A 12,838-nucleotide genomic window follows, 5' to 3' on the forward strand; every position below is an offset into this window, starting at 1 on the left:
TTGTTACAGAAGACCTAAGCAAGGAATTGCAGCACGAATGTTGATCTTTGTATGTATAGTTATAGTCCTCTATCACTTTGTTTTGTTTTGGTGTTTAGGGACGAAGTTAGATGTTCCGTAATATAGACGGCGGTTTGTACGGTTCAGCCGTGGTTGGTCGACGTTGAGACGTGAGATGTTCCGTCGAAAGCTTTTGTGAGGTGATGAGCGGAAGAGGCACAGGCTGAGATGGCAGGATGGCAGGCTTTTACATACATAGATTGTCTGTCTTATTCGGCTACCTATGTTAGGTAGTCCTGGTAGGTTCCTGGTAGTTTAGGTGTGATGGGAGTGGCCAGCTGGTACGTCAACTAGCAGCACTAGAGAATTAAAGAAGTAGGGAATTCCAACGCGGGCCTGTTAAAAGCATCCAGGGTATCAGGGTCTCCCTAACCCGCACCTCAGAATGAATTGGGGCGAGTGGGACAAGAAGCACAGGGATCGAATACTCTAACGGAGGCGAAGAGAAAAAAAAAAAAAAAGAGTTGAGGTACGGGAAATGCCAGAATTTACTTGTGTACCTAAGGTACCTATGTAATCAGAAAGAGAGTGTGTGTACCGCGGTAGGTACGGTACGCAAATGAGAACATGGCAGGGTATGGTTGAAGGTAACGGCAAGGGTCTACGGCTAAGGCTACGGGGGGTGCGGCGGCTGAGATGGCAGGATGGCTAGCTTAATTGTACATACCGGTACGGGTGGGCACCAACCAAAGAGACAACCCTTGTCCGCTTTCCGTATAGACAATGTACCTACACGTACGAAGTACAATATATGGACGGAAGGCAGTACTGTACATACATACATGTTTGGTCAGGTAGGCACGTATGCAATAAGGCTCATTCTTAGCTTACGCCACTGATGCGGAGGATGGGAGGATGGGGGTTGCCGTTATGCAGGGTCTGAAGGGAACACAAAGCCGGCTTCAGCGCTTTTTATCATAAGCCTATTCTCTATTCACTATTTCTTTTTTTATGTTGTCTCTTTATTTCTATTTTACTACCGTCCCTGACTACACCAATACGACTTGAACCTATCTGACAAATTATCACCTTCTCTTTAGTGTATGTAGGTAGTGACCATTCTAAGTAACGGGTGGAAGGAGAGGAGTTCCAGTATTAGGGTAGTTAGGTAGGTATGTACATATACTATACTATACCCAAACACGGTACTTGCAGTCGGGCTTCCCATCTGTCCCCTCTATCCCACAACATGACCCTTTCCTCTTTGGTGGGAAGGATGAAGCTAAGGGTGACATAGCTTGGGTCTCCTGGCAACTAACGACGTCATGCGGTGTGTGAATAGTGATTGGATACAATTAAAATGCTCCATAAAAGTGGTTCCTTGAAGTGAGCGAAGAACATGCACCTGCTTTTCCATATGGAATCCAAGACACGACATCATTGAACCCACGTTTGATGACTAAAGACAATCGGAGTTCTCTGTGCCGGTGTCAAGGGATGATGAATAAGTAGGAAAGAAATGGCGCTGGAGAAAGGGAAATTTGTTTTGTCTTTCTTATCCGGAACTGATAATTAACACTATTTTTTCCCATCATGCGTATTTTCTTTTTCCATCGTATTGAAAACCCAACAGCATCTAAGCCAAGTCTTTCCATGTTCGGTCCCGCACTATAATCGTGGCGGCAGTGTGGCCTTCGTGTCCAGCCCACGATATCTTGGCATTTTTAGAACAGCGATTACGGCGCAGTGTGATAAGAATGGATTAAACCCAACCAGAGGAATGACGATGGAATAGCCACGCCTACCACTTACATAGGTACGTATGGAGTAATGGGAGTAATGGAGTAGGACTTTACAAAACAAGAGTGCTCGGGATGAAACCGAGGGTTGCATGTATGACGATATCTTCGAGCCAGTCGGGCCAGCTCCCCAAGACCTTGAAGCTAATTAAGCGGTACTGCTTCGGGGGAAGTTGAATGGCTACTATGTATTGCCCAGTGCTCACAAGACTGACGTCGTCGGTCAGGATTGGCAAGCGAAGTAAGGCCTGTACAAGTATGACGGCGGCGCCCCGACGAGGCCTTGTCTATGGCAGTCTTTAATACCTACATAGATGGGGAGGGGCATCTGGGGCTCAATCTAACTAACCCGACAGTTATGTGGTAAGCGAACATGTAGTGTGTAGGGTGGGCATAAACCATGCGTACCTAGGTAGGTATGTTTCGTCTAGGTACTCCAGCATCTTGCACCCCATGCGGTGAGATGTTGACAAGTTGTACAACATCATCTATCATATATCCTTTAGCCTTGCAAGTAGAAGACTGGGCAGCTGGAGCAATATATACGATGAGTTCGTAATAAGTGACGACGACTACGACGACGAGATAAAAAAAATGCCTCGCAACAGTCATTAACACGATGCAGAAGTCCCCGAATATAGGGACTCCTGTGCGAAATATTATGTATCTACTGGTCGATTTATTTTCTTTTCTCTGGCACTTATTTGCGATGATGCTTGCTTCCGGGTCAGGGAGATACAGTTACATTAACCTCATTGACGGGGGAAATCTCTTGGCGATTACCGGGATATCGTCATAGCTCTTAAACATATCGGGAGGAGGATTTGAGGTGTCCAATGCGAAAGGCAGTTGATTGGCTAGAATCTGGTCGGCGGGAAATGCAGCATCAGCCAAGTGTCTTTTCAAGTGCCTCCACATATCTCAAATGACACAATTGAATAATTTTCAATGGACGAAAAAAAATAACCCTTCAGCTATGACCAATCAATATTGACAACTTAATAAAAGTGACCATGGGCTAATATACATGGGCTAATATACATGGGCTAATATACTATGTAATATGCCGCGGGAGGATAGTGAAAGAAAGGATGAAGACCCTTGAGAAAACTTTTTTTCATTTCATTCCTGATAAAGAACAAAAAGCCATTCAAATACAACCTCATCCGTAGCAGCGAGTGAGCAATACGAAGATGTGGTACGCATGCAGCCACACTTTTCAAGTTACAGATTGCAGATGGTTGACAGTATAACTTGTTCGGAGTATACTACATCTCTCCTGCCCGCATAGGCTACATGTAAGAGCCACAGGTAAGTACACGCACTTTCCCTATCTCCTACTATGTACGTACAATGTAGGGGGGGTTCGAAAAGGGAAAGCGTAATCAACGAAAGTAGTAGTTGAGTAGTAGTTGCGCCATTGTTAAATTACTGCTTAAATGAACAAAACAAATAAAAGCGGCAGTTCACGATCTAGGGAACGTCATATCTGCCAGATGAGGTTCTTCAAGGCTAAAACAAGGCTTAGTCAACAGCGTTCCAATCTGCCAATTTCTTTTAAGCTTGAATTTTTAGTGGAAGGGCCAAAAGCACGGCCCGGGCAAACCTTCGGTCGTTTTTAGGAATTCCGAATGAGTCGAAACATCGAATGAATCATGTAAATGCACTACACTACACGTTAGTCTATTTACATTACTTACCTAGAGCTACCTACCGACCTACTAATGTAGTCAGGTTATTATTATTTACATAGTACAAGCCACCGGCAAGCCATGACTTCCGTGATCCAGTCCGGCGGTTCCTATGCGGATCACAACGCCATGGAGAAACCATCACGGCGCCGTCTCTGGCCCGGTGGATTGATGTACAGGGTCATATCATCTACATGTCCTCAGACCCTTTACATGCCTTTACCATGTATGTATTAAAGGTCATGATACATCGTGCGGATACCCCCTAGTCTAGGGGAATAGATTTAATTGCCTAAACACGTGGTCGGCACTAAAACATCCATATAACCCATATCAGATCTAGGTACCGAATTATTAGTCTATGTATGCATGATGAGATGACCTGCTCGTCATTTCGATCATGACAGGGCGAGTTCAAAAGTGGCGTTTGATATTAAACATATCCGCCCCCGTCGAAACCATTGTAACTCGCACGGCTTCACCCCGTACGGGTAAACCATGCTTTCGGGGATCAAATTACATGCACGTGGGTAAATGGTTCAGTCATTTACTTGCGTAGCACGATCCCAGTGAGGTCTATCATCCATCACATTTCGAATATGTCATGTGAAGAAGGAAACACTACTCCTATTTTCCTTTCCCCATCATTAATTCAGTAGAGTTACTTCAGAACTCTACATACTATGTAATAAAATAAAGCCTAATACTCTTCTCTGGTTGGTGAAGGGTGATAATACCGTAGCAATGGCCTTATGGACGATCAGTTCGTCCACAAACCAGACCCTGCATCGTCAACATCACATATACACTACCTAATACACACACATACACATACACATACACATACCCGCAGACCAGGTTGCATTAGATAACTGCATCAGATATTATGGCACCGCGAAGACTGCTGCATGGCAATTTTCTGACCGCTTGGCATTCGTCTCTTTCCATCGCGCTTGAGCCGTTTTGGAACTCGAACGATAAGGCTAAGTTAGGTCTATTGTCTCGTTACGGCAGACTATTACAACCTGTCAGCACGCACATGCATATACACCTGCATACGCTCGCAGGATCCCCTTGAATTGTATTGGGGCTAATATAAAAGGATATTGTGTATAATACAGATACGGACAAGTCTGTGTGTGCTAATGGACATGTATGGATATGTATGTAAATGTCCAAGTCCAAAAAGGTCAATAGTGGTTCGAACTAATATATTGATCTTGAATGCATATGGTTTATTAAGTGCATGTGGTTGTAGCGCTCCCCTTGGCAATGGCAATTCAATCAGATTCCCGAACAACGCAACGTCGGTGATTAGCAAATGTGTCAACGGCACTTACCAGAACCATAAAGCTCACTCTCCCGCTTTCTGGGTATCAACGGTAGATTTGTACTATGTTTCAAATATCGTAATTGCCATTTACAGTGGCAGCCATACAACTCTGAGTATTTAAGTTCAATGTTGCATTCAAGTACCTACCAGGTAGGTATATACATGTGGTATATGGGGAGGTACTTAACTCAGGTACCGTATTGAACCCCTCAAAATAGATCCAATCTCTGGCAAGTTGGAACTTTACCTAACTTCCCACAAACGCACATACACTACCTACCACAACATCTCAGTCCCGTTTTATTTTTCCTTTGATCGTTAAATCCATACGGAAGCACAGTCCTTTTTCTTCTTTCTAGAAGCTTGGTGTTATTAAATAGACAGATTGCCAATGGTGATTTTTATCTCCAAATTGCGCAGGAGATATTGACGTCCACTTTGACCTGCTCCGGGACATATAAACGGTCCAGTCAGAGAAGACTCAGGGATGGCCAAGGAACATGGGTGTGTTTCATATAGAAATTCGACTGGCATTCCCCAAAAGTCGCACTGGCAATACAACTTCGACCCCGGCTGTTTGCCTGGCAGATAGTCGACGATCATATCCATTCCTGGAGATCTTATAAGAGACGGTGTCTAGCGCAACCTTACCGCATTACCCCCCCTTGCACCCCCATCTGCATCTCAGCAACCACGCAGCTTTTGCCTCTGGCACAGGATTCCATTACATTATGTACCTTACCCGACAAAATATCATAAGAGAGTGAACCCCATTATCGGTTACCCTGGCGCTTTGCACTAGACGGGGGTTCGTTCTCCTCAGGCCCAGTTCCGGCAAGTAATTGTATGAATGGCTATTTTCTTCTTTGCAATTAAGAAGGGGCAGACGAAGAGATCTTAAGACCTATGTAGGCTGGTTGTGAATACCGGGCTTCCAGGGTTTAATCCAACGTTTGCCCACACGGCAGTAAAGTGGTATTCAAGGATCCGGTAGACTTGCCTCGTCTTGGCACCACGCTTACTACGAAGGGGCAGCCTACACCAGAAGAATACCCTTCGAGAAAACTACATTTACGTACTCCCATGACCGCGTAAAAGCTGCACACCAAAATGTGATAAAACTAGTACGGCTTCGTGTCGAGTGAGCTAGCCAACGCACCCACGCTGCCGAAGCCGGCTGCTGAGGGGACAAAGGAGTAACTAGAGGTTGGTCGCCGACCAAAGTCGACGAGGGTGTCATTGGCAAATTTCCTGTGAGCCTTTCCCCAGCGCACTAGGTAATATTTAGCACAAGGATTCAATACATGCCATGCGGAGCCTTGTTGCAGACACCCATTAGATAGCTATTCCGGCTATTTGAGGCTTCTGACTTTTTTCTTTTCTTTTCTTTCCTTCCCCATTTCGGAGTCATCAACCGATACGAGTTGTCAGGCCAAAGATGTCGTCAACCTGATATCAAAAAGTACAGAATAAGTATAGAATCAAAGGCGAACTTCAGTCAAGCCAATACATCGTAAGGTAGTACCTAGATGAGTGAATACTTGTCCCAGCTCGGCCGACGACATATCGTCTACTATGGCTCGGACATAAAAATGGCAGATGAGGCTTGCAGCCAAATAGCACCCTCCAATGATATTGCTTTATATCAGATAGGACTCAAGCCAAGACAGCCTATTGCATTCGGGCTTACATAGTACAAGGGAATGGGAAATGCAGTCGACGGAGACTTTTCCAGCGAGCAGCGAGCATACGAAGTAGGTAGACCATCGACAGTCAGCTCGCCTAGCACATGCGGCCGAGTCATACTATCTCCCCGAGACATCCATTCACGATGATAGGGCTGCTATGCATAGGCTATGAGTTTATGGGGAAATAATGTGGATAATTTAAAGTTTAAACATGGCCTCAACAACCCCGGACTTCGTGGCACCGCCATCAGTTGTGTAAGGTGTGTGTTCGTGTTGTTCCTCGTCGTTGTGACAACTTCGAGCTCGACGTGGCTGACTTACGACTTATTTCCTCTATGGCGAATATTGGCCGCAAACACTCCGAAAGGTGACGAGTAATTGTGATGGTTCTATTCGTGAACATTGCCTCCCCCAACTAAGGGCTCGAGGTCACCCCGAACCCATAGCACTATCTATCACGCCTATCTTCTAGGGACACGAGCGCGAATGGAAACATACCTTTTCGCTCTTTGTCGCGATTTTACCACTCTTGATAGACTCCTTGACTAAATTCACAGCGCACAAGTCCAGCCTTCCCTGCGCAAAGGAGATATGGGCTATTACTGACCGCAAACACTTCTTAGCGGTCCACTTCCTACTATTCCATGTATATATGTTGACTTTGCACATATAAGAATCCATGCAGTTCTCTGTCAGCTGTCGGCGGTTCCGAAATCGTTGGGGCTATGCCTCATCTTCCCCTATTATGTAGTATTCGAGAGTTAAGCATTTGATCAATGTTACTGAAATAGGACAATATTGACGAAGTGAAGGGTAGAAGTGTCCACTGCTTCAGAGAGGTATGGACTGTAATTAGACAATGCATGCATAGGTAATCTCCTGTCTCGCAACCCTGTATGGCAATAGGCAATAAGCAATCCTCAAGAAGAGCCTCCTTGGTGACTCGTGCTGACAGCCAGTTCTTGAGAGTCAACCATCCTCTAATCTCAATAAATCGGTCGACTTCACGAGTAAGGATCAACATCGTAACACGTTCAAAGTAGTCTAAGATAATAGACGCCCCAAGCCCTTACTAAGAAGGTGACAATGAGCATATCGTTCTAGGAATGGATAGCGCGATGTCTTTACTTCCTAGAACCTATCATCAACCTATCAACCTACCATCACAGGCATTTCTTCTATTGCAGGATGTGGCAGTGTACCATCCATGCAAACGGAAAACACACGAAAACTCATCTCTAACATCAACGGATCCATTAAATCAAAGCATCGACGAACCAGGCACTGTTACAACCATAGACAGCAATAGTAGGATACAGGAAAATCGGCACGCGTATGTAGATGACCTAGGTTCTATGAAATACGCAGTGCCATTGGTAAATAAAACGTGGAGACTTAAAGACCTCGGAGATTTACTTATATTGCAGAGCGACATAGTTAATATATGTTATCCCTTCGTAGATTACCTCTATCCTCGCGCTTGAGGGAGGAAAAGCCCCCCTTGAAGACACCATCACGTATATTTTCCAGGCAACTCTATAGAATCCATCGTTACACCAGCCAATCAACAAGGACATAAGCTCATCGTAAGGATATCTATAGTCAGACTCCATTAGTGTCACATAAACAAGACTTAGATTGGAGCTTTAAACATTGTGGTGGATAATGGTTAGTTATAATTGTTAGGACCTTCTGGTAAATGTGCTCTCGGCGTCAATATAGCATGTCGCCGCAACACGGATCACGAGTTATTAAAGGGCTTCTACCATAGGTTAACATACGCGTCCCAGGTCACATCCTAGGAAACCAGACGTAACGTTCCAAGATCCGAAGACGAACCGCCTATATCGAGAAATATATATCAGTTACGATGATATAAAGCGCCGTGGCCCTCCCCACCACCGGGCCGTCGTTATATCACTGTCGCAGTAGCGAATACGAGCTTGGGAGGCAATATGCCTACATAGATGACGCTGTTCACCCTCTGTTCTGGATATCTATCTGGGTTAGGGCGACGAGGAATCCGGGTCTTTGATATTGCCCGCTGTCGGCTGAGACCTTGCGGCTAAATGTGTGCAACGTCGTACGGTTCCCGATGTCCCGGTCCTACGGAGCCTGGCCGGTGCGTAGGTACTTCAGCCCCCGAAAGGGTGTTTTGAATAAAGGATTTAATATGTCGGGGACTTTTGTGCTGTTGACGTAGGTTTCTGGAGACTTGTTGTGTATGCGTAGTTGTTTTGGTAGTAAGAGATGGGAATGGCCATAGTATTGAATTTATCTTGGCTTCGTCACGTCAGTAGAAGCAATGCTATACGCATAGCTTTTGGTAGTAACAGTAGTGCCTTTATTTATTTTATTTATGTATCATATATAATATATATATTTGGCATAATCAAGGAGCCCCCTGACTGTACAGTATTTACTTTACTAGCTGCAGTGGATATGGACCATTCATCTCACTGCGAGGCATATAACTCCTTTGTTCTTACCTTGACGAGGACGATGACTCAACTCTAGGTCATCGTATGGTGCGGTGAAGCCGTGTTCTTAATGAAAGCGGCCGTGTATCTAAAGCACTAAGTGCGATCGGGTGAGCCGAGACACAATAACCAGTGGTATATTGTAGCTGTCGAGCTCAATACTTTGGAGTGGTTTAGAATATAAGTAAGAGTAGTAAGATTTGTACATTGGTAGTCGATTTAGTTTTATAGACATCTAATGATGAATGAGTTCCTCTGGCTACCCGAGCTGGAGGAACAGCATGCAAATAATACTTCGTACATAGGTACCAATGCCATCCTTATACATTAGCGATAGCCCCTTTCTTCGTCAGTCCTAAAACAAAGGGGGCGGAAACTCTAAGTTCCTATGATTAACTCTGAAATTACGAGGCAAGACTCTCACTTGAGTCTCAAGCAAAAGAAAAAAGAAAAAGAAATCCGTTTGGCATTAGATAAACCTACCCGGTGGCTTGCGTTTGGGTTTCGGGCTCTTAGGAACCTAGATTAGTTGACTGGTTTGCTATCCCGACTATGGTATCTTAAAGTTGTAAAGGGGATGTCTAGTGTTAGCGACATGATGGGCCAATCGAAGTGGAAGATGCAAACCAAGAGTCTAGTTATATGTGTGTGTTCAGCTACTAAGATACGCTATAGGATCTACGAAGGACGAGGCGTTTATTTTGTGAAAAATTCCTGTAAGAATTTCTTGCGTTTAGAAGTATTTTACAACGAAAACCCTTTTTTTTCTCTCTCAGACAAGTCAAGGTAAACAATGCCGAGAGAACATACATTCTAACGATTTGACGTAGAAAGTTTTAGGCCAAATTGCTATTAACTCACCCTCCACGGTGACATACAATTGAATCACACCGGTCGTGACAGCTCCGAGGCATAATCCCAAGCAAAAGTGTTCTAGAGATTGACATATAAGATATCGTAAATGCCCAAATCCCTCGGTGACGCCGCGCAGCTTCGCGCCAATGATGTTCCTCCCATCGACATCACACACCACGCCTCCCACAGCGACCCGTGTATACCTCTCGCCAGCGTCTTTTCCCCGGCTACATGGCGCCGCGATATGAACTCACCCTTTGGCTCGCAGCATCACGCACCACGTCCCCGCCCCTCGCTCCAGGTATACTACACCGCTCCGGATGCCGCCGACCCCGCACGTCTGGAAGCGGCTGCCCGGGCCCTAGAGACGAGTATTCTTCCCGAGCGCCATCAGGGTAGAGACACCGCCGAGTGCGATCGGTTGGACGTGTATGGGATGCCGTTCCTGGAGCTAGAAGGAGAAGTGCTGGCTGCTTGCGTGGAGCACCAAAGACGCGAGATTGTTTCCCGGGTCGAGGATAAGCACTGGTGTATCCAGCGGTATGACCTCGGGGGCTGTGATTGGCGGAGGGCGTTGGTTATCGTGAGGAAAGGACAGGAGGAGTGGGTGGGGGAGGATGGGGCGAGGCGAGAGGTTGGTCTGAGTGTGGTTTTCTTTGACGCGGTTAGTCGGGAGGGACGAGATATTAGGAGAGACATCTGGGAACGGAGAGCGGAAAGCGTGGAGGAGGAAGACGTCTTGATTAGGGAACTCAAGTCGGAGTTGAATTGGCAGCACAGCGCCTCGCAGTTCGAGGGATGATAATTTGGTGGTGTCTGGTTCGTCTTGTAGATTCAGTGTTTGCCTATTTCAACCTCGTTGAATATCGTGTTACTCTTAGACCTGGCGTAGATTGTAACGTCCCTGTCCTATCTGCTATTCGAAATATAAGAAGGACATCTAGATGTTGGGTCCTCTAAGGAGTATGGCGCATTCTCCGTAAAGGCTTCTTACCTTCACTCTGTTAAGGAACCGAGAAGGATACCAATACCGAATAATGGCGGGTCTCCAAATATATGGTGAGAAAGCTTTATGGCATTGACCTGGGCTACTTATATTACTACCTACATAATGCATAATATCAATACTGCCGATGATTGATGTTAACGATGCTCTAGACGCCGCGATTTTAATACTGGGAGATGTCTATGCTTCTAGATCTAGTTTCCGATCTGATTATCGACAAGAGAAACGGGGATATCTACGGAGCTAAGTATAATAACGGGGAAAAAAAAAGCTGCTGTAGAGCTTTCATTTCCTTGACGTGAGAGGAATTTGGCGAGGACGGTAAAATATTCCGAACGTGGTTGCTCGGAATCAGCCTCTAGTTCTCCTCACCCTCTTGCTAGTTCGTACTGATTCTGTGGAAGTATTGCTTTCAATCTTCACTGCTTCGGTTATTACCTGGCGTCTTTTCCGGGTACGGGCTGGGGGTTCGTCGGTTCTAGTGTCTCCAACTTCCTCAACCTTCACTTTGACATCAACAACTTCGACCTTGCCGGTTGCCTGCTCTGAGAATGACTTTAGGTTCGCGGTGAAAAGCACCGACTGGGCCCATCCCGCTTGTGGACCCCATATCTTTCGAAAATGATCCCCAACGGAGTCATACATTGCCTTGGAGAAGGTCTTCGTTTTGGCCTTGCCGAATTTGTAATCTCTCTGTGCAATTTGCCATACATGTGTATCCACGGGAACTGCTTCTCCCCAACCCAAGCCCATTAGGCAGACGCAGTCTGAGACTTTTGGGCCAACCCCTGGAAGAAGGAGAAGCTGCTCATGGGCATGTCTGTATGTGGACGTTTCTGCGGTTTTAGGTGTACTCAATTTAGACCAGCCAGGGTTTTCGGGGTTTATGAGGCTTTCAAGCCAACCCTCTGGTTTCTCTTCACAGATTAAACGGGCTGTTTCGGCAATGAACTTGGCCCTGTAGCCAAACCCTAGTTCCCTGAGATGAGCATCTACTTTCTTTCCGCTAAGTGCCTGGGGTGTTGGAAAATCGTGAAAGGCCTCATCTCCGATGTGCCCAACTAGCGGGCCGTAGTGTATACAAAGTTTATGAACCTGTACGGCATTAGTATGGTTGATATCCTACCATGAAAGACGAAGACTGTAATAATATACCATCTGAGAAATACGTGAAATATTATTGTTGCTACTGCAGATGAACGCGATCAGCGCTTCCCATGGATCTTGGCTTAAAATTCTAATCCCCATGAACTTTGACGCTTTCTTCCGGAAGTTAGGATCGGACTTTGACCACTGATCGTATAGAGCCGTTGCTGTAGCGTTTCGAATTAGTATATGAGCAATTGAGAGTTGTTAATATTAAGTTTTACCCAACGGCTAGTTCCTTTACCGTATTATTGGAAATAGGAGACATTTATATGCTCTTGGTGGTAACAAAATACCAATTATCCTTGAATTTGAGATGTACCTACAGTCATGCTTTAAACTGAAATAGTGTCTAAGAAGAGCTTCAGTATCATCATAATTGATGGTATCGTGTTCATCTTTGGTGGATAATGGGGGTGTCAACGCTGATGGAATAGCAGTTGATGAAACTACTTTGTAGTGAAGATAATGCTTATCCTGCTTTAATGAGAGCAGTCGTCCATAAAGGACACAATTCCTGATGATACATTAATACTAATTGGGGTACTCGATCATGAGGCAACATACCATTCATCATCTATTTTGCGCCATCGAAAAGATTGCCCACAACGAAGAGTTGTTTCGATGCAGAGGTCAGTTAAGTTAAGGGGGAGTTTCCGCCACTCTGATACGCGTATAGGAGCCATCTATTAGGGAAATGGACGATATTATATGAGTTACAAATGTTCACTAAAACTAACGTTAAAAGTTGTCTAATGCAAGTTGTTATAGGGACTTTAGCGTTTCGCCTCCTGATTGCCCATTATTTTTACAGAAAGATCCCTAAAAGGGAAAGCGGGG

General features: G+C 45.3%; 3 protein-coding genes across 3 annotated transcripts; 1 reads left to right on the top strand and 2 right to left on the bottom strand.

Moving 5' to 3' along the window:
• Positions 1-1,308: 1,308 nt before the first annotated feature.
• On the bottom strand, positions 1,309-2,545 carry F5Y00DRAFT_229868 (uncharacterized protein). Its single transcript, XM_048006832.1, has one exon. It carries the CDS (start codon positions 1,891-1,893, stop codon positions 1,669-1,671), a length of 225 nt encoding a protein of 74 aa, XP_047867426.1. The 5' UTR covers positions 1,894-2,545; the 3' UTR covers positions 1,309-1,668.
• Positions 2,546-9,889: 7,344 nt separating this feature from the next.
• Positions 9,890-10,878, top strand: F5Y00DRAFT_267693 (uncharacterized protein). Its single transcript, XM_048012110.1, has one exon. It carries the CDS (start codon positions 9,953-9,955, stop codon positions 10,646-10,648), a length of 696 nt encoding a protein of 231 aa, XP_047867427.1. The 5' UTR covers positions 9,890-9,952; the 3' UTR covers positions 10,649-10,878.
• Positions 10,879-10,904: 26 nt separating this feature from the next.
• Positions 10,905-12,810, bottom strand: F5Y00DRAFT_229873 (DNA glycosylase). The gene is made up of 4 exons (XM_048006833.1): positions 12,566-12,810; positions 12,325-12,515; positions 12,008-12,165; positions 10,905-11,947 (listed from the first exon to the last, which is right to left on the bottom strand). Exons 1-4 carry the CDS (start codon positions 12,682-12,684, stop codon positions 11,204-11,206), a joined length of 1,212 nt encoding a protein of 403 aa, XP_047867428.1. The 5' UTR covers positions 12,685-12,810; the 3' UTR covers positions 10,905-11,203.
• Between the last annotated feature and the right edge of the window lie 28 nt (positions 12,811-12,838).

The sequence above is a fragment of the Daldinia vernicosa genome (genome assembly GCF_022497035.1).
Source record: "Daldinia vernicosa strain CBS 139.73 unplaced genomic scaffold F5Y00scaffold_10, whole genome shotgun sequence".
NCBI classification, from domain to species: Eukaryota; Fungi; Ascomycota; class Sordariomycetes; order Xylariales; family Hypoxylaceae; genus Daldinia; species Daldinia vernicosa.

Bases quoted from the DNA above. Each gene is read 5' to 3' on its own strand.
- F5Y00DRAFT_229873 (XM_048006833.1), bottom strand. From the start codon at position 12,684: ATGGCTCCTATACGCGTATCAGAGTGGCGGAAACTCCCCCTTAACTTA. The intron at 12,166-12,324 runs GTAGGTACATCT...GAAACGCTACAG, and splicing joins TTTCAGTTTAAAGCATGACT to CAACGGCTCTATACGATCAG. The intron at 11,948-12,007 runs GTATATTATTAC...AATGCCGTACAG, and splicing joins TTTCACGTATTTCTCAGATG to GTTCATAAACTTTGTATACA.
- F5Y00DRAFT_267693 (XM_048012110.1), top strand. From the start codon at position 9,953: ATGCCCAAATCCCTCGGTGACGCCGCGCAGCTTCGCGCCAATGATGTT.
- F5Y00DRAFT_229868 (XM_048006832.1), bottom strand. From the start codon at position 1,893: ATGCAACCCTCGGTTTCATCCCGAGCACTCTTGTTTTGTAAAGTCCTA.